The 24819-nt window shown below is 34.1% G+C and overlaps 1 protein-coding gene across 3 annotated transcripts in view; it reads left to right on the top strand.

Moving 5' to 3' along the window:
* The window catches only part of ANKRD17 (ankyrin repeat domain 17), a 140655-nt gene that overhangs the window by 78461 nt on the left and 37375 nt on the right, over positions 1-24819 (top strand). The window contains exons 11-18 of one of the 3 annotated variants that reach the window (XM_051965349.1): positions 3316-3403; positions 6339-6466; positions 7076-7219; positions 7775-7877; positions 9852-10607; positions 15864-16012; positions 20582-20693; positions 20840-20985. In XM_051965349.1, the coding sequence (XP_051821309.1) occupies positions 3316-3403; positions 6339-6466; positions 7076-7219; positions 7775-7877; positions 9852-10607; positions 15864-16012; positions 20582-20693; positions 20840-20985 (1626 nt within the window). The remainder of the gene's footprint in view (positions 1-3315; positions 3404-6338; positions 6467-7075; positions 7220-7774; positions 7878-9851; positions 10608-15863; positions 16013-20581; positions 20694-20839; positions 20986-24819) is intronic. The other 2 variants (XM_051965350.1, XM_051965348.1) reach the window with 2 other exon arrangements.

A 24819-nucleotide genomic window follows, 5' to 3' on the forward strand; every position in this document is an offset into this window, starting at 1 on the left:
AGTATAATAGTCTCTTCCCCAACCCTTTATTTAAACTTTGTGTTTTTCTGTTTCAAATGTACCTCTGTTTTTAAAACAACATATTGTTAGATTCTAGTTCCTAATCCATTCTGCCGTCTGCTTCCCTCCCATGGGTTAGTTCATTCTATTCACATTCCTATTTGAAATTACTAACAGTTTATTTTCCTCCATCCTTTTATCTTTCCTCTCAAAACCAAGGCCCAAGTCTCTCCTGTTTCTGATAATTACACTATGAATTTTTGTACTTTCTCATTTGCTCCATTCTGCTTTTAAAGGAGTTTTTTGGAATTTTTTTGACCTCTTTTACTCTAATGCCGGTTTTGTTTTATTAAGATGTTTTCTTAAATTTTTTTATGCCTCTTTTACCAAACTACTCTCTTTTCGTAATTTTCTTGCATCACTTTACTTTTCCAATTTTCCTTCTATTTTTAATCTCTTTTCTTTCACTCTTCCAGGAATTTGGGGGGAGAGGTGGGGCTTGCATCTAATTAGCATTTTTCTATAAGGCTTTGTAACTACAGATATTGTTGTCTTCTTTGGAGCTCATTTATGTCTTGATGTTCTTAGCTACATAAGTCGAGAGAGAGAGAGAGAGAGACACAGAGAGAGAGAGAGAGAGAGAGAGAGAGAAAGAGAGAGAGAGCGCGCGAGAGCGAGCCCGTGAGAATGAGTGAGTGTGTGTGTGTGTGTGTGTGTGTGTGTGTGTGTGTGTTGTTGTTGTTGTTGTTGTTGTTGTTGTTTTCTCACTTTTTCATCTTATTTCTTGAGATTTTGCACTTACTAGTATTGACTTCAGCTCCCCAGGGGCTGGAGTTGCATGGTACCAAACTTAAGTTTTTTGGTGCTGCTGTTTTCAGAGCTAGTTCTGGGGTAAATTTGGGTGTTTCTAAGGTGATGTGATTCTGAAAGAGGTTATGGTCATTGATGTACTCCTCTGATCTCTAGTCCTTTTCAGGTAGGGCCTTTACTCCCTTGAAGCTTCGGGGCCTAGTGTTCCTCTTGACCCTTAAGTTGTGACCAAGACCCATGTTCTTTTATGAATGGATCACAGGCACTTCTCTCCTCCTTGGGAACTGCTTATGGTCAGTTGCCAGTCAGTACTAGCTATATTCAGTGTCAGTAAAGGGTCCTCTCAAATCTCTTTCTGACCAGTTATCTAACCCCCTTAACTGTCTCTGGGATAAACCTCACCACTCCATCCCATAACCCCATGGTGCTGTGGTTATGGTGGCCTATGAGGCCTACCACTAGTCTTGTAGACTTTTTTTTTGTGGACCTCTTAAATTATCTTAGGCTGAGAAAATGTGTACTTCTGTCATTTTGTTTGGGTCTCTTGCTCCAGAATTTGATTTGAGGTATTTATAGTTTTTTGGAGGGGAGCCTTGTAAGCTCTGGCTTTTACACTATCTGTCCATGAGATTAGTTTTATATGATCTTTATGAATGCATAATGATTCTTACTACTTTGTAGAATTTTCATGGGAATCAGCTCAACATTTCCAATTGTACTTTTCATCTCAGTACACCTTAGTCTAAGATTTTTTATCCAATTCTTCTTTTCTGAGTTTGTTTTATATCAACAACTATCTGTTTAATGTCTGAAATTGATTATTCTATAGTCATCTATATTCAGCATGTCAAAAATAAAGCTCATATAATTCTCTGATCCTACTATTTTCCCCAAATACATCTTTCTAACTTGCTTCTAATTCTTTTGAGTATATCACCATTCCTTCTAGGTTCACAAACCATATTGCTTAACTTTTTCAGCCACCTTTTCTTTCTACTGATGGCAATGATGGCATCACCATCATTGTTCACTATGCCATCACTTCTTCTTTGGGTATTGCCTTCTAATTTCTTCTCCAGCCTTACCCTGTTTTTCCTTTTATTATAGCCTCCATATATCTGTGAAATCAGTATTTTAAAATGCCATGTCATTTCTCTTTTTGCTTTTTCACATAAAAATGCAAACTTTTTGGTCAGGCACTTAGGGAGAACCTTGAAGCACAGTCTGGCTTCAACTTATCCATCCAGACACATTTCCTATTTCTCACCTCATTTACTGTATCTTCTAGCCACATTGGCATACACTCTTGCTTTCATATCCCAATGTGCCTTTTTGCAGGTTATTCCTTGAAATATATTTCCTCTTTTCATGAGGTTTAGGATCTATCTTCCTTCAGAATTTCAGCTTAAATATTACTTTCTGTTGGAAACTTATTCTAGTTTTTCCCCACCTCCCTACTGCTAATACCATCCTATCTGCACATAAGTTTCCTGGCTATAAAATATAACCTCTTTGCCAGCAGAGACTCAGATTTTTTTTATTTTATTTCCTAGACACTTAGTTCAATAAATGTTTGTTGAATGAATATTTTGTCTTTATCTGTGTGCCGTTCAATAAATGTTTTTTGAATGAATATTTTGTCTTTATCTGTGTGCCCAACACATTTTCTCACTCAAGAATGTAAACTCCTTGAAGGTGGGAACAATTTTGTCTTTATATTATCAAGGTCCACTACAAATATGGCTTGCAGAATGGATGGATGGATGAACGAATGACTTCCTGACTGGATTTGGCAGGGAGAGATTTTAACTACTATGGGGAAATTGGGAAATGGGAAATATGGAAATAAAGAAAAAAATTTATACATTTAAAAGAAAATCATATAGAATTTATGAATGTGAAGTTTCTTCCTTTCTCTTTTCTCTTCATTCCCCCCCATTGCCTGCTTCTATTTAAAATGAACAGAATACAGATTTATATGTCAAGTTTTTGACATTAGAAAAAGCTGTTGTACACCTTTGTGGTTATTTCTTTATTTTTTGAAAGAAATTGTGCGGTCATTACTTAGACTTTGATCTGCCCATCTGAAAGTGAAGGTGCTGCAGTGGAAAAAGTTGGAATGAAGAATTGGTGAAAGGTAAAGAGAGCCAGCGCAATGAGAAACAAAAGAGAGCTCTAATAATATGATGTGAAAGGTTAATCGTATAAATGTAATGATTGCCATTACCATCACATGCTGTAAGATTCTTTTGGAAAGAAATTTGAATCGAAAAATGATATCATTTTTGTGAGTCCAAATAATAGAAGTAAGTGGATAGGAGAAAATTGGTAAAGATTTTAATTAAAACATTGTTCAGTGCTTAACATTACAAGTCTTGAATTTAATGTTAAATGTATAGGAATAATTTTGTGCTTTCCTATATTGGTTGTGATATTTATTAAAAAATAAATTGTTATCACGGGCAATTAAATGCTTTTGATATTTTCTTAATTTTTTTAAAACAGGAGCATGAATCTGAAGGTGGAAGAACTCCATTAATGAAAGCTGCAAGAGCTGGTCATGTGTGTACGGTTCAATTTTTAATTAGCAAAGGTGGGTTTTATTTTGTTTTTTTGCTGGTGATGACAGAAGCTTATTTATCTTGTTCATCATACATTCATTTATTAATTTTATTAATAATTTTGGAAGATTTTGTTTATTGTTTTCCACCAGTTACATTTAAAGCAGATTTTTTAAAATTTGTTTTTAAAACTTTAGGTTCCAAGTTTTCTCTTATCCCAACCTTCAGCCCCAATTAAGAAACCACATGTCAAATTATGTAAAATATTTCCATAAAATTCATGTTATGAAAGAAAACATTTTTAAAAATCCCTGAAGAAAAAAAAAAGCAAAAACTAAACGAGAGAGAGTGAGAAAGGTAGAATCCTTCAATCTGTATGTAGATCCAATCAGTTCCTTCTTTGGAGATGGATAGGAGTTTTCATCATAAGTCCTTCAGAGTAGTTGTGGATCTTTGTTTAACAGAGAATGGCAAAGTCATTTACAACTGGTCATCCCAGAACATTGCTGTTACTTTGTATTCGGTACATTTCAATTTGCTTGAATTCATAGAGGACTTTCCAGGTTTTTTTTTTTTTTTTTTTTTTTCTGAGAGCATCTTACTCATTTCGTTTCCCATAGAACAATAATATTAAAATCTATTTAAATACTAGCAATATACTTGCCTTCAAGCTTATTGAGAATGGTAGATGGGGTGAGGTGTTTTGTCTAAATTAGACCTTTGTAAGGAGCGCATATAAACGTACATTTAGTTTCTGGTTTTTGAACTTCCCTGCAATAGTGTTTGCTTCTGCTAGCATTTCTAGGCAGTTTCCAAATTAAATATATGACTTGCATCCTGGTAACTATATGCATAGTAGAGGGACTGTTGGTGTGGATTTGGATTGTCTGATTAAAATCCTGCCTGACCATTTCCTAGCTCTGTGTCTGTTAGTAGGTTGACAACTGGATCCAATGATGTGGTGAAGGTCTGATGATATAAATGAGACATAAAGCCCTGCTTACCCCTCTAGATAGCAAACCCCTTCCCTATCACTATGGATTGGTGTTCTCTTATTTTTTCTCTACCTCTCCCTGTTGGGTTTCTCTAAGGCAACTCTGGCCTGGCTCCTCTCGCCAGTCTATCAAAATGCATCTGTTTCTTTTCTTGCTGTGATAACTTCCCACTTTCTGTGTTGTCACTTTTGTTCCTCCCTCTTTTCCCTCAATTGGAAGCATAATATTTAGGGGGCAATTTTTGTTTTATTTTGTTTTGTTCTTTTGGTTTTTGTTTTTTCTTTTGAAGCACGCATGTGCTTTGGTACCCAAGATAACATTGCCTCCTAAAGAGAAAAATGAAAAGGTAAGGTTTTTGGCATAACAGCCAGCATCAAAAGGATGATGGTGGGCCCTCCAAATCCCCAGAATTAAAAAAAAAAATGGGTGAGTTGGGAGTAATTCCAAGAGTAAGAACATCCTTCATAGGCTTCTCAGGGATTTTCTTTTAAGATAACTTTTTTTCCTGTCCCAATTTCTCCCTTTTGAATCCATATTATTGTTATTAGAACTTGGCAGCTATGAAAGGGTGCATCTCCTTTTCCCAAGATTTGTGTTAGGAGAAATGATTTCAGTCAAATTACATAGATATTTATCTCTTGGTTTTGAAGTTGGAGAATGCCTATATTTATCCCTCTTTATTGCTACTGATGAACCTTTTCTATCATAGTTGATACATGTCCGTGATGTTTTCCGAATCAACAAATAGCATTATTTGGAAAAAAAAAAAAAAACTGTTATTTTCATCAATTTCTCCCATATAAGCTCTGAATTTTATAAGCTGAAAGCAGATTTAGAAATTAACTGTTTCAGTTTCATCCTTTAACAGGTGAGAAAATTGGGTCCCAAAGGGGTTAATATTTATGTCAAGAGTTTTAAGACTTATGTACCCATTGCATTGGCAGGTAATAAATGTTTGATTAATGTGAAGTAATGCATGGATTTCAAAATGAAGTTATTTTGAAATAATAAAAAGCATGTCCTGAGCTTGAAGTCAGTGAGATCTTTGTTTGGTCATCTGTGTCCTTGTATAATTCACTTAACTAAATTTTTGGTGACTGAGAATTTACTCCAAACCTCAAAACTGGTTGCGATCTCCAACCTGAGAATTTTTCTCTGATAAAATTACAAATTCTTTATGAAATTGTTTTTTGTAATCCTGACATTCCCTGTACTCTGCTCAAATACCCAGGGACAAGGCACTTCTGTTTGCCAATCAGTTTCTTTCTTTGTGTAATAAGGGAATTAGCTCAAATATTTTCTATGCTTCCTTTTTATCTTTATTTATAAGACTTTATGATTCCATATTCTCTCACCTATGTTACTGTTTCTACCATTAAATTACATATCTATTATGGCAATGTATAAGAGTAAACGTATGGGAATGGTTAGAAAGCAGATCCTTTGTTTCACTTTTGGCATTAAAATGGTCTTGGTGTTTGTTCCTGGATATGCCAGTTGTCTAGATTTCAGTTTACTTATTTTTAATTTGATTTTTAGAACCTCTTTTTCCTACTTCTGTGAATCTATGATCTCTGATATTCAATTTTTTAGTATAAGTTTTTTTGATTTTTTAATCTTTAACTGAATATCCTTTTTAATTCTGAATTATGTTTCCTTCATTCTGGACTTATAATAAGGAAAGACCTGGATTGAAATCCAACTACTATGGCTAAATAGCTGGGAGTTGATAACCTTACTGAGCCAAATAACACCTATGACACCTTTCTCATAGTTTAACTGTTAGATGAGATCATGTCCGTAAAGTGCTTTGCACACCTCACAGTACTATATAAATGTCAGTTACTATGCAATCTACTAATGAAATATTCTGAGTATAAATCGAGCTTCATTTACCAACAAAGATTTGGGATATTAATTGGGAATAAAATCTGTCTTACCTGAATGATTTTTTCAAACTTGTATCTCTCAGGAGCCAATGTGAACAGAACCACAGCAAACAATGATCATACGGTGTTGTCGCTGGCTTGTGCAGGTGGCCACCTGGCGGTGGTGGAGTTACTCCTGGCTCACGGGGCCGATCCCACTCATAGACTCAAAGTATGTACTCCAGGTGTTTGATGGAGTGTTTTAAGATTCTCTCTTGTTCTTAATGAAATGGCATCTTCTTGGTTTTGTGAGTCTTACCCCTTCTGATATAAAAAATGTTTATAGGTCAAAGACCATAGATTTTAAATTCTTTAATATTGGCAAAGAGAGATGAATATACATATTTGATTTTTGTTGCTTTTGGAAGCACTAATGGTTGGAATTACTAATGGTTAGAATAAGTCAGTAATTACAAGTAGTCAGTTTTAGGATACAGGTTTTGTAAGTCCAATTCATCTAAATGTACCTTGAATACATTGAAATTAAAAACATTTATTTCATTTTTAAATGAAAAGGCACATTGTATGAATAGTGAGAAAATAAAATTCATTTTAATTGTTGACAAATCATAAGCATAAATCCCTTGGTACTATTATAAAAAATAAATATAATAAAATGTATAGATTGTTAATATTTAAATTTACAATGTTGCAAAGCACTGTTTCAATTTGTCCTCTTCAGAATAAAATTTACCATGATATCCCATGTCTCATGATTTGCCTCTAAAGTAGCATTTTATGTAATTGCTTTTCCTCTACTGTGTCCCTCCTCTCCTTTTAGGATGGTTCAACAATGTTGATTGAAGCAGCTAAAGGTGGCCATACAAGTGTTGTTTGCTATCTTTTGGATTATCCCAATAATTTGCTTTCTGCTCCTCCGCCTGATGTCACTCAGTTGACACCCCCATCCCATGATTTAAATCGGGTAAGAGTTAGCTAACATTGTGTATTATTTTGTATTCTGTAATTAGTGACTATTTTAACCTAAATTAATTTAATTTTTATTTACACAGATTCTTTCTCCTTCCCTATGCTTTTTGAAAAACATTTTACAATTCAGTTATTTTTCTATTTTATTTTTTTTCTATCATAATGACTTTGATCTTGTAATGAATTTGTAAGTCATAATACTCATTGAAAAGCATAGAGATTTTGTAGTTTTTTTTTTTTTTGTTTTTTTTTTTTTTTTTTGCTGAGCTTGGAGTTAATAATGATGTGAGTTAAAGCTTCATTGTGAGGCAGATAGAAGCCATGAAACCTTGGGTAACTCATTTATTCTCTCAGTGCACTAATGTGAATGTAACACTTGTACACTTTAAAATGCCTTTGAAGTATCAACTATTAAACATGTTATTTTTCTCTACCATTCCACTGTATCATTTGGTAAATATTTTAGAATTTGTTGTAGCAACATTTTATGTTATTTAGGCATGGATATAGAGATAAAAGATATATGTTTAATCACTGTATACTATTTTAGGCTCCTCGTGTCCCTGTGCAAGCACTGCCCATGGTAGTACCACCGCAGGAGCCTGATAAGCCCCCTGCCACTGTGGCTGCTACACTTCCCATCAGGAGCAAAGGTCAGTTCTTTTTCTGTCAACTCTTTTAAAATTCTTTGTAAGTTGAAACCACAGAATTATACAAGTGGAATGCTTATTTTTAAAAATGATTTTTCATGCCAAATGGCTATTGGAAATTTTAAGGTGATTTGGGAGGGCTTTTTTTTTTGTTTGTTTGTTTTGTTTTGTTTTGTTTTTTCATTTATAACTAGACATACTCTGTCTTGAGGGCCAAAGAGATTAAGAGGGAGAGAAAGAAATTTTTAAAAACATGAATTTGTGCTAAAATTCCAACATGAAGATTTGGTTGTTTGATACTTAATGGAATAGCTCATCCTTCATGCTATTTTGATTAACCATAATTTCCCCAAATAATTAGTTATTATGAGGTACTAAACTGGGTATAATTTGTTTAAGTTAGAGTCTCTTAAAACTCTGCAAGGTATTTCAAATCCTGCATCACATAGAAATTTTCTAATTGTTGTTTTTGATGCAAATTTCATAGTTGGATTAATTATTTCAGATTCACTTGTAATCACTAGAATTTTCCCTTAGATCCATTTTCAGACTTAAAGTTAGGATATTGTACATCTGTTTCTAAGTCCCATTCTTTCCTTCTACTCCCAATATTTCAACTATTAGTTTGAAGTTACTTATTTTTTAAAAGTTTTACCTGAAAAGGTGTTGTGGTTCTCTTTCTTTTTTTTAAGTGTGAGGATGCTTGTATTCTTTTTTTTTCCTTTCTTACCAATATGACTATTACATATTTCTTCCACCTGATGTTTTCAGTCCTGACTCCTATTCTACAGCATTTTTTTTCTATTGGTGGATATCTCAGGCCATTGATGCCACTGTACCTGTGACCAGGTCATATTATTGGCTTGGCTGCGGATGGGACACCAGATGACATAAGCCATCCATCATGGTTTCCTCCAGGGTGGCCACTTCCTATTCTCTACTGATGTGAACTTATTTAGATTCATGTCCTGATTTTATCAGCCCTGAAACTCCAACAAAGACATTTCAGTTGGATTTAATTTCCCTTGACTTTCAGTGATTCTGAAACTGTTTTGTGTTTAAGCCAGATTCTTAAATATGGAGGGGAAAAAAAAATAACACCTTTAATTAAAGAGCTTTATAATGATAATTGCAAAGATAATTTTTTTTCCTATACTCTTGAGCAGTATTTTTCTGTTTGTGGTAGAATTTTACTTTCCTTTATTACCAGATGCAGTAGCTTCTGTGGGCTATTTCCTCATCTCAAATATGAGGGTGGTTGAACTAGATGATTTCTAAACTCCCTTCCAATTCACAGTTCTATGATCATTTGTACACACTTTCAAATTTTAGTTGGTTGTACCAATTAGATACTACAAAGCTTAGTTTTCACTTATATAATCCTTCAGTAGTCTTGAAGTGAATTTCTAAAGTATGTATATAATCCATATATCTCATGAATTGATGATACAGTAGAAGGTGTTATTTGCTTATAGTCACATACGGTACATTCCACCTTCTGTGGGTTTGATCCGCCACTAAAGTTCTCCCCTGATGCCTCCTCGTGGCATTGAGGTCACCCTGGGCTCTCGAAGGCTGTGCCAGTGGAGCACAAGCTCTTTCAGGTCCTACCAAGCTGGAAAGCCTTCAAGGATGGTCTGGGGATAGATTGTTTATCTATTACCTGAGGACCAGCCTAATTAAGTTTGGAAAGACTCATCACCAGATAGTTGGCCATGAGGTGATGGATTTTTTATTTTGTTTTGTTTTGTTTTGTTTTGTTTTTTGGCCACAACAACTCATGAAAGTCTTCTAAGAGGTAGAGAGGGTTGCGATCTGCATCGGTGGAGGGTGTACCCACACCAATGAAATCATGGATCCTTGAAGTATGGATTTGATAACTTGGTGCATAACTATTGGCACTAAGCCTCCCAACAATAACTCTGTAATGAGGATGCCATTCATGTGCACTTCTGAGGGGGTTTCTTTTTCACACAGCTGCTTCTAAACAAAAGTCCAGCAGCCATTTGCCAGCTAACAGCCAGGATGTACAGGGTCACATCACCAATCAGTCTCCCGAGAGCATTGTAGAAGAGGCTCAGGGCAAGTTAACAGAACTGGAACAGAGGATAAAAGAAGCTATAGAAAAGAATGCACAGCTGCAGTCCTTGGAGCTGGCTCATGCTGACCAACTTACCAAGGAGAAGATTGAGGAGTTGAATAAGACAAGAGAGGAGCAAATTCAGAAGAAACAAAAGATTCTGGAGGAGCTGCAGAAAGTAGAACGAGAGTTACAACTGAAAACACAACAACAGTTAAAAAAGCAGTATCTAGAGGTGAAAGCTCAAAGAATTCAACTTCAGCAGCAACAACAGCAGCAATCTTGTCAACACCTGGGACTCCTGACTCCTGTTGGAGTTGGAGAACAGCTTTCAGAAGGAGACTATGCCCGATTACAGCCAGTGGATCCCATCTTGCTTAAAGATGACCCCCAGCAGAGTGTTGCTCAGATGGGCTTTACACCAATCCAACCTTTGGCGATGCCCCAAGCTTTGCCTTTGGCAACAGGTTCTTTACCTCCAGGGTCCATCACAAATCTTACAGAACTGCAAGGAGTTATAGTTGGACAGCCCGTACTGGGCCAAGCACAATTGGCAGGGCTGGGGCAAGGAATTCTGACAGAAACACAACAAGGGTTAATGGTAGCCAGCCCTGCTCAGACCCTCAATGACACGCTGGATGACATCATGGCAGGTGGGTTTATGTATACAATATGGTTTGCATAAGGCACAAAGTAAGGGTATGCCAGAATTTTTCCAATTACCAAACTTGAAGGCTTTCTTTGGACTTTTGATACTTGTTCAGCAGTAGATGTAGTAATGCAGTTTCAGAAGTCCACAGAAAGAAACTCAGGTGGTGATAGACCAAATTATAGCACAGACCCATTGCTGCTTTAGCTCTCTTTTAAAGAAAATACCATGGAATACAAAGGACTCCTGCTTGTTTGCTTGACTGGGTGGGCAGGCAGGGTTTTTTGTTTTTGTTGTTTTAAGTGCTCCTAAATTTTATTAGAGAGACCAGATTTTGTTTTTTACTTTTGCATTTGCATCCACAAACTAAGGAATCTTTGAGATATTGCAAGTAATAGTTCTTAACTGGTTGGCTGTTACTTAGACTTAGCTTTCTTGTGAACAGGAATATTTTGATATAGAGTTCTAGGCTTTGGAAAAGAGATATTTTACCATGATATTTTTCAAATTAGGCTATGTTTATCACATTCTGTATTTATAATTATAGTGTACCTCATATCACAACACAGAAATTTGTGTCCCTACGGCATCAATAATAGGATTCCACTGTTTTTTCATAGTGAAGAAAATGGTTTATTGACATTTTAAAATATTTTGTATTTTAGTGATTGCTGGAGTACATAACATTTGTAAATAAACATTTTTAGAGGACTGTCTCAATTCACCTCTTAAAATTTAAATGAGTTACTATATAGAGCATATTGCAAACCTTAAAGCACTATGCCTTTGCTAACTAGCTAATCAAGACTTAAATTTCTAAAAAGTTTAGTACCAGGAAAGAAAAATAGCATTCTTGAGTAATAGGGCGTAAAGGTGTATTCTTCTTTGAAGAATAATGAAGCTTTTTAAGATTGATTAGCTTTTTAAAATAAAGGACCAATTAGGGGGGAAATAGTTTAATATGTTTTAGAAACACCTTCATGGAGATTTTTTTTCTCCTTCAGGTAAAATATGTACAGATTTGTATGCCTAAACTGACATCTTGTCAAAGTAACATTGCTAGTAAAACACCATTTAATTGATCCTATAAATCGATAGAAGTGTACCCATAGCTTTTTAGTGAAAGTCCACAGAATACATTATAATTTATTCTTAAAATATGATCTGTACTATGAAGAATTGACTTCCTGTCTAATTACAAAATATGGAATATGCTTTAATGTCATTATAAATTTGTATCATCTCCAGAGTTACTCTGAATTGAGAATGTTGGGATTTAAAATACAAAGTACTTTTAAATGTTTTTGTAATTTTGAACAATAATTCAGAAGTGAAATAATCTTCACATGTTACTTTGGTATTTCACTCCTTAAACTAGTAATGTGTAGAATATAAATTAATCTTTTAATTCTTTTGCATATTTTAGGTTGCCATAAACCTATATTCTATAATGTTACAAAAAAGAAATATTGTTATTACATAGTCTCAAGAATGATGTACGAAATTGTATCTGCACTGACTACTGTTAGAAATAAGAGTGATATCCCACCCTTTTTGAAGTTAAACTGAATAGGGAAGTTAGCCACATGTGGTGGTGCATACTTCTAGTCCCTCCTGCTGGGTAACTTTGCCACGTATGAGAGACATCAAGAGCTCCAGTGAGCTTTGCATTAATATGGTGAACCCCCAGGACCAGAAAGACCACCAGATTGCCTAAGAAAGGACAAATTAGCCTGAGGGAATTTGTTGGTCAAAGTTTATTGTTTTGGAATGGCATCCAAGGGCTTCTTTTCTTTCAGTCAGAACTAGAGATAAGATCTAATTTTAAGAGAAAAAAAATATTATGAAATTTAGTTTTGAAAAATATAACTCAAAATTCTTTAAAAGTTCATGATTAAATTAAACTCATTTAAACAAAAAGGGTTAGTGACCCTTTATCCATATAATTCTCCATATTATTTTTGTCATGGTTTCTATTAGAACTTAAACTTGTTCAAAGTATCCATAATTGGCTTTTAGTTACCGAGGACAAGATTGTAGGTAAGAAAATTATAAGTGATTTTACAGATTTATATTTGATTTTTTTTATGCAATTATGTGTTACCCATTAAGTTTGTAGATGCCAGCAATATGCTTGTGCGTTGTAAATTCTGGTTAGAATCATAATAGCAACAGAAGGCCTTTTCAATAAAATTAGGTAATTTCTATCCAAGGCCCTGACCTACTCTAAAAATAAATGACCTATTAATTTCAAAAGTTATTCAGTATGAACTTTATAGGGTTTGGGGCTTTTCTGAAAAATCATTTTACCTACTTTTGAATTTTAAAATGAGCCATATAATTTTCTTCCTTTAGATAGTTGTATATAATAAGTATACTTGAATTTATCACTATGTCAACTTAAAAAAGAAGGAATGAAGCATAGAAATGGAAGGAAAGATGTATAAAAACAAAATAAGATTCTCCAGCTACATATTTACTTTAGATTTGGTATTTTTTTTAGTAAAAGTGAAAATTAGGTGGCTCCCTATCCTTATTTTACTGAAAGGGATCCTATGTTCTTCAGTATCAGCCTCATCTGTAGCTCAGCTTCTTGTTGGCTTAAACACCTATCATCAGCTGGTGAGGGTCCATCCCACTTCTAAATTCATGGTTAGCCAAAACCTTCCATCCAGCATAAGGTTTTTAATACCTGGCAATCCACAGGAATCTTGTAACTCATCTCTTCTTCTACCCTCCATCCTACCTATTTGTATGATGAAATTTACCTTTGTGTCCACCTACTATTCATTCTATATGAGTCCTTTACAGTTCTGCCTGTGTCACATACTATAGTCACGCGCTTGCGTGTGAGCATGTGTATGAACGTGCTTGCCTTGCGCATGTGTGCGCCTGCCTTTTCCTGCACAGACTGTGCATGCTAACTTTTCCTGTAGCCTTCCTTGGTTGTAGTTGTTGCTGTTGATTGTGGGGGGGTGAAGGTAGCCAATGAATACTCAAACTTAGAAACTTTTATTTCATAAATCACACTAAATAATGTTAGGTATAGGGACTTGGCCTACATCCAGATCAGAGATCTCCTGCTCCTACTTAAATAATGCAAAAGTTCTATTTAGCAAAATATATAAAAAGTAACTGAATTTTTAGTAATACTTTTCTCAAATTTGAAATTTAGATGTTGAATTATTATTTATCTTCCATTTCACATTTAGTAGGATGCTTATATCACTGAGTAAAATTGTATTTGGTCTATTTAAATTGCTTATTGTATTCCACTATTGTTTATTATTAGAAACAGTACTAAGTACTTTGTCATTTTGTAGGCCTATTGTTTATTTTGAAATTTGTTTGGGAAAGTGCATTATTAGTCTAGGTCTTACTTAACCATGTTTTTTTGGACAAATATCGATCACATTTTTTGACTAGAAATAAGTGTCAAGATAGACATGCAACTTTTTCCCTCTATGTTCCCAAGTCAGCTCATTTGGATCCCTAAGAATTTGTTTATTCTTATTCAGATAATTTTTCCATTGTCCTCTAAGTAGCTTAAAACTAACTGTATATTTACATATTATGTATAGTATGGATATAGTCCTGGGTATTTGATAGGCTAAGATTTTTATGTAAATAAGATCTTTTAATGAGATCCATTTTTATTCTTTGTAACTTGGCATGGTGAAAAATTGATCCCTTTGGTTTCAGATCCATTTTGGGGGGAAAATAGTTAATATCTGTTAGAAGAAATAAATCGACTTGTTCATTAAATATGCAGTTATAAACTTTTAAAATAAAACAACAAATTAAAGTGTTTACTTTAAAGTTCATTTTGGACCTGGATTTTAGTTCTTGTTCTTCTAATAACTAGCATCATGAATTTAGCCAAAATTGTAGCCCCATTAATTGGCTTAAATTGTTCTGTTTAAAATAAGATTAGATGAGATGATTTCTAAAAGTACCTTTCAAATTTAAAATCCTACAGTTTTATCATTTGTTGTCATGTTGCTTTTAATGGTGTTGATGTTTTTCAGAAAAATAAAAATGTTTAAAATATCAACATTTTGATGTACAGTTTGTATATGTTGAGCACAAGGTATCTTGGTAGTCTTAAAAATGAATTTGACTCTTTATCTAATTAGTTATAACATTACTTTTGAAGTTGGAGAACCAGTGGCAGTTCTCCTTGATGGAGTACTGTCTTTTGAAATGCAGATGATAGTTACTTTTCTGATGAACATCCATAATACTTTTTAACAATGAAAAATTGCTTCCCATACTTTAACATAGTGGAATTTTTAATTGGGCAAAGGTAGAGTGTGAAGGGAGGGAACATCTGGGACTGACCTTCACCTAACAGGTCCAATAGTGAATTTATGAGAATAATAGTCCATGGTCATCCAGAGCCTACTCTCTACCACCTTGGAGTTTCCTCAGCTAAGTACTAAATTTCTTATGTTGGGTATGAAGAGAATGTCAAGTTTATTTCAGAACCAAAATACATAGGGTATAATCCAAATTTATTAGCTGTGTAATTATTTTCTGCATTAGTCTTCTCATACAATGGAATTCCTGAAATTATTACATAGAAAAATGTTTTAAACTAGGTATCTCACATGAGAAAAATAATTGTCTCAAAGACTAATATTTATCTTAGAATATATAAAGGTACTGAATGCCATAATGCAGACTATTTCATTATCAGTCTATCTGATGGGGAAGATCAGATTTTATAAGCAATGACTTAAAAGATTGCTTAGCTATAGAGGACTTTTTTTTTTCCTGAGCAGAATTTTATCCTGGTAAAATGTTAGAAGTCTTAAAATGGAAATATTAGAAGTGAAAAAAAGTCCAAATATTTTGCTTCTTTAATACTATGCTATAAGTGTGACTTGGGAGTACTAAAAAGACATAATGGAAAATTTTGCTGTTCTTTCATAATAAAAAATTTCAAGCTGTATGTGTCACAATTTCAGATTCAAAAGTTGAAATTTAGGCAATTTATATTTTTAATCACTTAAGTTCATTTGCTCCATTATACTTTTCATGTCACTGAATGCTAGACCAAGTCAGTAGTGGGTAATATGAAGGAGGAGGCAATTCTGTAGATGAACACTTTTATACAATTTTAAGTTGCTCTCCAGAGCCTAGGTACTAATAAAATGGGATCTAGATGTAGAAACTTTTTCTTTAAATTTTTGCTAATTTTTAGTTAATTATAATGACAACATTTACTCTTACTAAGTGATGTTATTTTGTTCAACAGCAGTGAGTGGAAGAGCATCTGCAATGTCCAACACTCCTACCCACAGTATCTCAGCTTCTATTTCCCAACCTCAGACGCCAACTCCAAGCCCAATCATCTCTCCTTCGGCAATGCTGCCTATCTACCCTGCCATCGATATTGATGCACAGGTAAGGCACCCCAATCATGGTGTTTTGAATCAATCAAATATTGTTTAAAATTATTCTTATCTTTCAATAGTTAACTTAGAAAACTTTAGTGTCATTCTTTTTTTAAGCATACCACAGGTAATAAAATTCTTATCGTATACTTACAAATTAAAGTTAGCAAAAAACCTAAATGTTTATGGTATTGTCATTTTTAATGTGTTTTCATAAATCATAGATGATTAAAAAATAAAATATCTGACAATAATAAGTATCTTAAAACTGATAATACTATTAGTTCATCAATATCACAGTGTTTATTCTGTTTTATTCTTGGGTACTAGAAGTTCTAAAAAACATTTGCTAAATAGCTGCATAGTCTGATAAAAGAAATTAAATCCATTATTTTATAGTATATGAAAACAAAAATACTTGAGTCAATCCAACCAACTTTTATTAAAAAACTTATTTTATGCTATGTACTGTGCTAGATGGTCCAGATACAAAGATAAAAATGAAATTGCCTCTGTCCTTGAATCAATAGGAAAAAATAAATACAAGGTAAGTTTTTGAGAGGAAGAGAGTACTGATTGTAGTGACTGGTACTGATTGATTAGAAATTACTTTATATATAAGGTGTGCTTGAGAAAAACTTTGAATAAATGAAGATATTCTAAGAGAGCTAACAAATGAGGATACATTTTTGATATGGGATAGCCATTTGCATATATAAAGATAGGGGTGGTGGTGGTGTATAATACATGAGGAATAGGAAGGAAGGGGGGGGGGGGATGGTGCCAGATAAGAGTGTAGTTTGGGGTTAGATTGAGAAGGACTAGATGCTAAATGGAGAAGCTCATATTTGATCTTCGAAGCCAGAGATAATTGCTGAAGATTTTTGAGTTTGGTGAGAACTGTGCTTTGGGAAACTCACTTTACCCAACCAAAAAAAAATCCAAACCCTCAACCTAACCAAACAGATCCTAAGCAAAAAATAAAATAAATTCCTGTATTATTGTTAGTTTATTTTAAAAGATCATTACTTCTCTGATTAGTCTATTAAATTTGGGACAATGATCAGAATTCTAAAGTGTATCAAACTTGTTTTTCTTTATGATGTTATATATTTATTTTCATCTTTATTCTGTTCATTCTCTATTAATTGACAGAAATTTTCCAGTTTCTTCTGATACATACCATTACAATCATAAATTATCACTTGTGTAGCCAATTGCTAAGAAAATTCCCTTTCCAAAAAAATTGAATAATTTTGTGGCTGTGGGTCTTATCCTGTTTCTTCAGTCTTTTTGTAGTAGAAGCCTAGTAGAGTTACCTAATGCTGAGTCAAAGAATACACAGAGTTTAGTAACTTTTGGAGAGTGGTTCTAAATTGTTTCCATAATGATCAAAACAGTCCACAGATAAAGTGCTGTCTATTCAGCATTTGGTATTTTCTCGTTTTGTCACTTTTGCCATTCTGATGGATATGAAGTAGGATCTCTAAGTGGCTTTAATATGCATTTCTATAATTGTTAGTGATTCTGAGCAGTTTTATGGGATTGTGGATAGCTTAGATTTCTTCCTTTGAAAACTGCTTTTCACATTAACATCAATTGGCAAGTATCTCTTAATCTGATAAATTTAAATCACCTCCTTATATTTTTGGAAATGAAACTTCTTTCAGAGAAACTTTACTGCAAAGTTTTTTCTCCCCAGTTACCTGTTTTCTCTCTAATTTTAATTGCCTTATATTTGTACAAAACCTTTTACATTTTTTGTTACTAAAATTAAACATTTTATCTTGTGCCCTCTCCATTATTTATTTAAGCATTGTGTCTTTTATCCATATGTCTAAAAGATAATGTAGTTAGGATGTGACCTTTTCATACATATATATGTATATGCACACACACATTCATTTGGGACTTATGTCTTATTTATAAACGATTTGTGTGGTGTCTTCTTCTACATTGTTAGTTCTTTGACAAGAGAGATGGTTTTTCCTTTATATTCAAAATACTGAGCACAACGCTCAAAATAGAATATTTCCAAAATGCTTGTTGATTTACTGAACACTATATTGTTATATTTATTTGCTCTTGTGTATTGTCCATTTTTTAGCCAGTACCAAGTAATGATCACTTTCTGGTAGAGATTTTTTGGTTCTGATGTGCCACCTATTTCCCTTTCTTGCCCATTCCCCTCTTGTTCATTATTAATCTTGAAATACAAGTTTTGTTAAATATTTTTTTGAACTATATAAACTGTTCTTTTGTTAGATTAGGGCAGTATTGGGTACAAATAAGTTGACTTAGGTAATTACCTACAATCTTTTTTTTTTGTAAGTTTCAAGAAATTTTCTGCAAGAGAGAACATTGTGAAATTATCAATTTATAATATCATCAAATTCTTGATAGTGAAGCAAAAAAAGAATTTGAAGAGCAGCTCTAACTTTTAGGATTAACATCAGGTGGAAGAACCCCTCTTTCTGTAAATAAATTGCCTTGGTTGAGCACTGGGGATACAGATACAAAAAAGGCAATTCCTGCTCTCTGAGAGCTTAGTAAATGAAGAAAGACAACACACAAAAGAAAACTGAAAATGGAGGGTGGAGGTAACCCTTGTAGCACTCTAAAAAGAGTGGTGTGGTTGGAAATCAGATATCTAAGATGGCTCAATATATAACTTATTAAGTGCCTGTTGTGTGCTAGGGACTATATGAACAGAAGGAGCCTTTAAGAAGCTTATATGTGAATAGAGGAAGATAGCACATGTAAAAAGGAAGTGAGAGAAATGAGGTCAGGGAGTCAAGGAAGAATTAGGGGTTCCTTGTGTAGCCTTTCCTTGTTAACTATTGTTATTCTTTTCTTTTAACTTAAATTGAACCGCTATCTTGTAGGTTAACTATTTTCAGATTTATCACAAGCATCAATTAATTCTATTCATTCTTTGAATCCTTTCTGTCTCCTTATACAATTTTTTAAAAATCTAATTTAAATTTAAAATTTAAAAATTCTAATTAGGTTCAACCTTCTTTTGAGCTTTGACACTCCTACGGTTCTTCCTTTTTTGACCTGTATTTCTATCTTCTAAACATACATTTAAAAAGAAATTGTTGGTGTGGTCTTTGAGCATATACAGGATATCCCCAACGTCTTGGTGCAGATTTTACCTTAGTCTCTATACACAAATCATTTTTTCATCTATTTGGAAATTTCCTTGGAACTATTTAAAATTTATCTTTCCTAAATCGAGGATACATATTAGACTTCTGAAGTTTTCCTTTTCTTTGTCAGAGACATAAGGAGGAAGTAGTTCTATCCCATCAACCCAGAAACCAGTTACTCTGGTTTATTAGCTGGAATCCTATTCATTATGGAATGTGTCCTCTATATTATTTCCTCTATATTTTAAAGCATAATATTGTAAGAGAAGTGAAAAACGTATCACTTGATCTGCTGTTGGAAGAGAGAGAGAGAGAGAGAGAGAGAGAGAGAGAGAGAGAGAGAGAGAGAGAGAACGAACTAAAACATCTCTATGGTTAACCTCATCATCACTCACTCTTTCATGTCTCTTTGCCAGGCTTGTGCAGGATCTGTTTCTCCTGTTCCTCATGTGCAGTGTGTGTTTCTCTCACTCACTACATTCATGAATGTACAATATATTTATGTAGCTACACATAGGGTTTATAAGTGCATAGCATTTTAATTCTGGTCTTGAAGCGAATGTGATCTTTCAAGCTTTATACAAATCTTGATATATTATTTTTAGCATTATATATTGATGATATATATTTCAGCATTAAAAGAGTGTTCCTGCCTTTCTTCTCTTTGTTATATGGAGGAGATCTAGAGTCCTCATACTTTAAAACTGCTGCTATTGTTCTGCATGAATACACCCAAGCCTACATACATTTTATATAAGCCGCAACTTGCTGCTGTCTTGGCTTGGTTTGGTTATGGTGTAATGTCATCATAAGTATTTCAGAGTTTTGTTGAACTAAATGTGTCCTTGCACTTAATGTCCCCAGACCATGGTGATATTTCTATGATTTTTTTTCTCCTTTGAGTCCATACATCAAGATTTGTACAAAGATGGAAAGATCACATTTTCTTCAAAACTAGAATAAAGGTCCGAGCATTCTTGAATCCTATATGTGCAGCTACAAAGATATAATGTGTATGCATGAGATTGGTGGGGTGGCTTATAATGGCCCCATTTAAGTTTTGACCATTTAAAAGAAATATATAAATATCTGTTTAATATTGGTGAGAAGTAGGGTTTCAATGGAAGCAAAATCAGAGGACCGAACTTCAAACCCTGGTATTGCCTATGTGTGTAATCTCGAGTGAAGTATTTCACATCAGTTTCCTCATCTGTAAAATTGGTGACTAAGTAAGATGATCTCTAAAGGCCCCTTTCAGTTGTAAGCCTATGATTTTAATCCAAGATTGGAGAAGACAAAAGAATATAAATGTAAATATGTAGATTTCTAATTTAACAACTAAAGCAAAAAAAAAAAAATCTAGAAATTTTCACAACAAATATGGACTAGTAAAATTAAAGGTTTATTTATTTATTTATTTTGTGCAGACTGAGAGCAATCATGATACAGCACTTACATTGGCTTGTGCTGGTGGACATGAGGAACTGGTACAAACATTGCTTGAGAGAGGAGCTAGTATTGAACACCGTGACAAAAAAGGTAGGAACCATTTCTCTTGTTTTGGACATTTTGTTCAGTAAGGGGAAAATATTCAATGTGTTGTATGCCTTAAAGTCTTAATGCCTAAGATATCAAATATGAATTTTAATTATGCCCAGAATGTTCTGGCAATAAATGTTTTTCAGGTTTTACTCCACTCATCTTAGCTGCTACAGCTGGACATGTAGGTGTTGTTGAAATATTGCTGGACAATGGTGCAGATATTGAAGCTCAATCTGAGAGAACTAAGGATACACCACTATCATTGGCTTGTTCTGGTGGAAGGCAAGAGGTAGAGTTTTATTCTCATGAATTTTTTCCCTTCCAGTTTTAGTGTACATAAACTTTGGCCATCTTCATGGGGTTTGAAGCAGATAGAATGCTTTTAATTTTCCTAGGCAAAGCAAAAACTTTTTCAGAAGAGTGAATGCTATCATAATTCTGAAGTCCTGCCTTCAGGAAAATTTCAAGGCATATCTGCCTCATGTATTGCTAATCCATCAGAGTAGGAAAAAAACTGTCATGCCATGTCAAAGTTTACCTGAACATTGATTTTTTTTTTTCCTTTGAATTCTCTTCCACTTGTACTCCTGAGTCTTTGGGGGTATTTGGAGTGAGCCCTGGGAAAAGGCAGACTAAAAGAATTAAGAACATGAATCATTTCCATGTATAATAATTTCAGCGTTTCACCTTTTTGGGAGTGCTAGTTTACACAGTTTTTCAAACTTTGTTCATGAAAGCATAAAAATGATATCTTATAATTTGGTAGTGCTTTATGATTACAAAGAAATTTCTTTTCTACAACAACCCCATATCATAAGCAGTTAAAAATTATATCCCCATTTTACAGATGAGCAAAGGGAAGGATCGAATTCAAAGGACTCTTACCCAGATTCTCTGAAAATCAAATATACAAACACATAAATGAAGACCAATCTCTACCAGAATTAGAATTAGGAAGGGTTTCCCATTGGTGTTTTAAAATAAACCAAACTCTTTGGCAAGTTAGGAATTATAAGCAATGAAAGTGCAAGGGAGAGTGCATTGTCATCTTAGAGGACAAACCTGTGCAAAGGCACCAAAATAGGCAATCGATCCTGGTTTGGAAGAGCATCACAAAGGCCACATTGACCTCTACCACTTGTCAAACTACTTGATAGTTATTCTCTGGTGTCTCTCCCCTTCCTCCCCAACTCAGCTTGCCGTGTTTCTATTAGTTGACAAAACCAAACCATCACACCACAGCCATGCAATCTCTTAGAAGTGAAAACGGTGTCCCCCTTAGGCTTTTTCAAATAAGTGATTCCCAATTTGTTAAGCAGTTCCAGGTCAACAGTTATTTGTACTAAAACATGGAACTCAAAACTGATCCCACTGTTAGACACCATATATAAGCTATAGAGAAGTATCCTTGGCGTGCCCTGTTTCTGTTACTACATCCTAAGATGACATCCCTTCTTTGGTGCCATTAATTCGCATTGAGCCTTGTAATTGCTGTGTAAAGCATGTTGACCATGGAACTTGAAAATTTAGATTTAGATATCACTTCTTACACTAGCATGGTAACCTTGGGCAGGTCATTTGATGTCCTTTGAGGGAATCTTAATTTAGCATCCAATGAAATAGGCACTGATAGACATATCACAGTTGGATGAACTTTTCGTTTTGGTTCATTTATGATTTCTCTGTATGCTTTTTCTGAGATTTTACATAAGTATCCATTTCTTTTTTTAATTTGGATATTCTATACCAATTTTTTTTATCAGAAATAGTGTTATAAACACTTATAAGATCTTAATATCCAGTTGAAAGGATCTGATTAGAATTTGCTTCATATGCTTCTCCAGCTCTCTTTGACATGCTTATTTTAGCACTAGACACACTATAATGAAATGTTTGTCTGGTTGTTTCTAAGAGGAAATTATTAGTTTCTATGCAGAGAGGAGAGGAAAAAAAGTTGGCAGTTCCCTATTGTTTGATCTCATTCTTACATACAGCTTTATGGCATCTGGTATGTAAAATCATTAACATTCACTAAAAGGAAGGTGCTTTATTATATCTCTACATTACATGAGACTGACTTAGTATTTTTGGAGTTGCTACTAACAATAATTTGTAATTCAGCTAATATATCTTAAAGTAATTATTAGTGTAATAAATTTCTTACAGTGCACCCGAAGGAATAGCAGTGTAATTATAAACATTGTTGTAGATGAACCTCATAAGAGAGTATGTGCAGAATTAACTATTTATTTTACTGCAACTTCCAACTTTTTGTCTTTATTGAAATAACATTCATCATGGGAAATAGCCATTTTCAAGTTTTAAAGTAAGTAGTAATTGAAGTTAATTTCCTTCCTTTAAAAGCAGTTTGTGAGACTGTTAGGCAGTAGGAGAAAATTAAGTTTTGAAAGAGGCTTTCTAAAATAACTGTTTTAAAGTCTTGTGTAGCTATGTGAGTAACCTTAAGTTCTTGATCTTTTAGTCAGTTAAAATGATAATTAAAAAAAAAAAAGAATTTATTTTTTCCCTCTTTTAATTTTAAATCCCCAGAAAGGATGTGTGTGTCAGGAGGGGGAGGAGGTGTGTGTGTGTGTGTGTGTGTGTGTGTGTGTGTGTGTGTGTGTGTGTGTGTGTGTGTGTGTGTGTCTATGTCTATGACTGTTTAAGCACCATTTTGTTTTTTGAAAAGAGCATTCCACTGGAATGAGACAACTATTCAACTGCATTATCACCTTGAAATATGTAAATGCTTGATTGTATAATCATTTAAAATCTGAACCTCCCAAGCCTACTCCAATGTGATGAGTACTGCTTCTTTAGGAGAATTCATTTGGTCACAAAGGATAATTATGATCCAAATCTAGAAAAGTATTGTTAAGGATAAAGATAGTAAGGGATTCTAAAGACTAGGAGCACCAGAAATAATTGATTGTTGCTGCCTTTGAGACTAGCCTGTGGATTATTAGATTATGGTATAGGAAAGGAGCGTGATGATGGTTATTTGTGCAAGGATGGATTGACAAAGAGACTAGATCAGAAAGGGATTGTCATAGAGGATAGTCTCCACCAGGGCAGGTGGCACCTTCTTTGCAAAGCCTTTAAGCAGTGGGATTTAGGGACTCAGCCCAGTTGGCAAAGTCATGATGTATCAGAGATAAAATTAAAGGGGGCCCAATAAAAAGATATTTTCCTTGAGTTTGGATAATGTAATCAAAAGGACTTTAAACAGAAGAGAAAGGGGAGAAAAAAGACAAATGTTTTTATTAAACGGATACTCATACCATCAAGAATGATGGTGAAATATAAAGAATGGCAATAGTGACATCCAGAAGTCAGAGCCAGCATCAAATAGTTCCAAAGGAATAGTATATATAGAGGAATGAAGATGTAATGGACTTTGACTAGGTGTCTTATAAGTCCAGAGTTCAGATTTTTAAGAGTTTATTTTGTGTCCTAAATGCTGAGATGCAAAAAAGAGCCAAAAATGGTCTTTGCCTTTAACAAGCACAAACTCTAATAGAGGGTGAAAACATGCAAACAACCATGTACAAAAAATGCACAGGTGAACTTGGAGGTCATCTGACAGAGAAGGCACTGGCTTAAGGGGAATCAAGAAAGGCAGGATGGAAATTGTAGGAAGACAAAAGGGAAGACCTTATTTCAGTCTGAGATAAAGTCACTGAAAATGTCCAGAATCAATCGTTTGATGTGTTTGGTAAGGAATAACAAGGAGGCCAGTTATAGAAACAGAAAGTTATATATATTTGATTTTGGAAGTATTAGTGTTTGTTCTAAAAAGGTACAGGGAGGTTGGCATGCATCTAAGGAAGATCACTTATTGCTAAGTGGAGGATGGATGGAGTAGAGAAACTTGAAGCAGGAAGATGGTTCTCCAGATGAGGCAAGGAATGTAGCATGGCAAGTTTAGGAAGTCATAGCCTGGGAAAATATTTTGCAGATCATAGGATAAAAAACAGGGTTAGAGTTTGTACGGCAGAAGGGGAGATGGAATGATAACATATGATGAGATAAAGGAATTTTGAAGTTCATGAACATGAAAATGTAGATATAGAGGAATAGGCTGTGGAAAATTTCTGTTGAAAACTTGAGCAGTTAAGGTGTT

Source organism: Antechinus flavipes, chromosome 6, assembly GCF_016432865.1.
Source record: "Antechinus flavipes isolate AdamAnt ecotype Samford, QLD, Australia chromosome 6, AdamAnt_v2, whole genome shotgun sequence".
Classification (NCBI taxonomy): domain Eukaryota; kingdom Metazoa; phylum Chordata; class Mammalia; order Dasyuromorphia; family Dasyuridae; genus Antechinus; species Antechinus flavipes.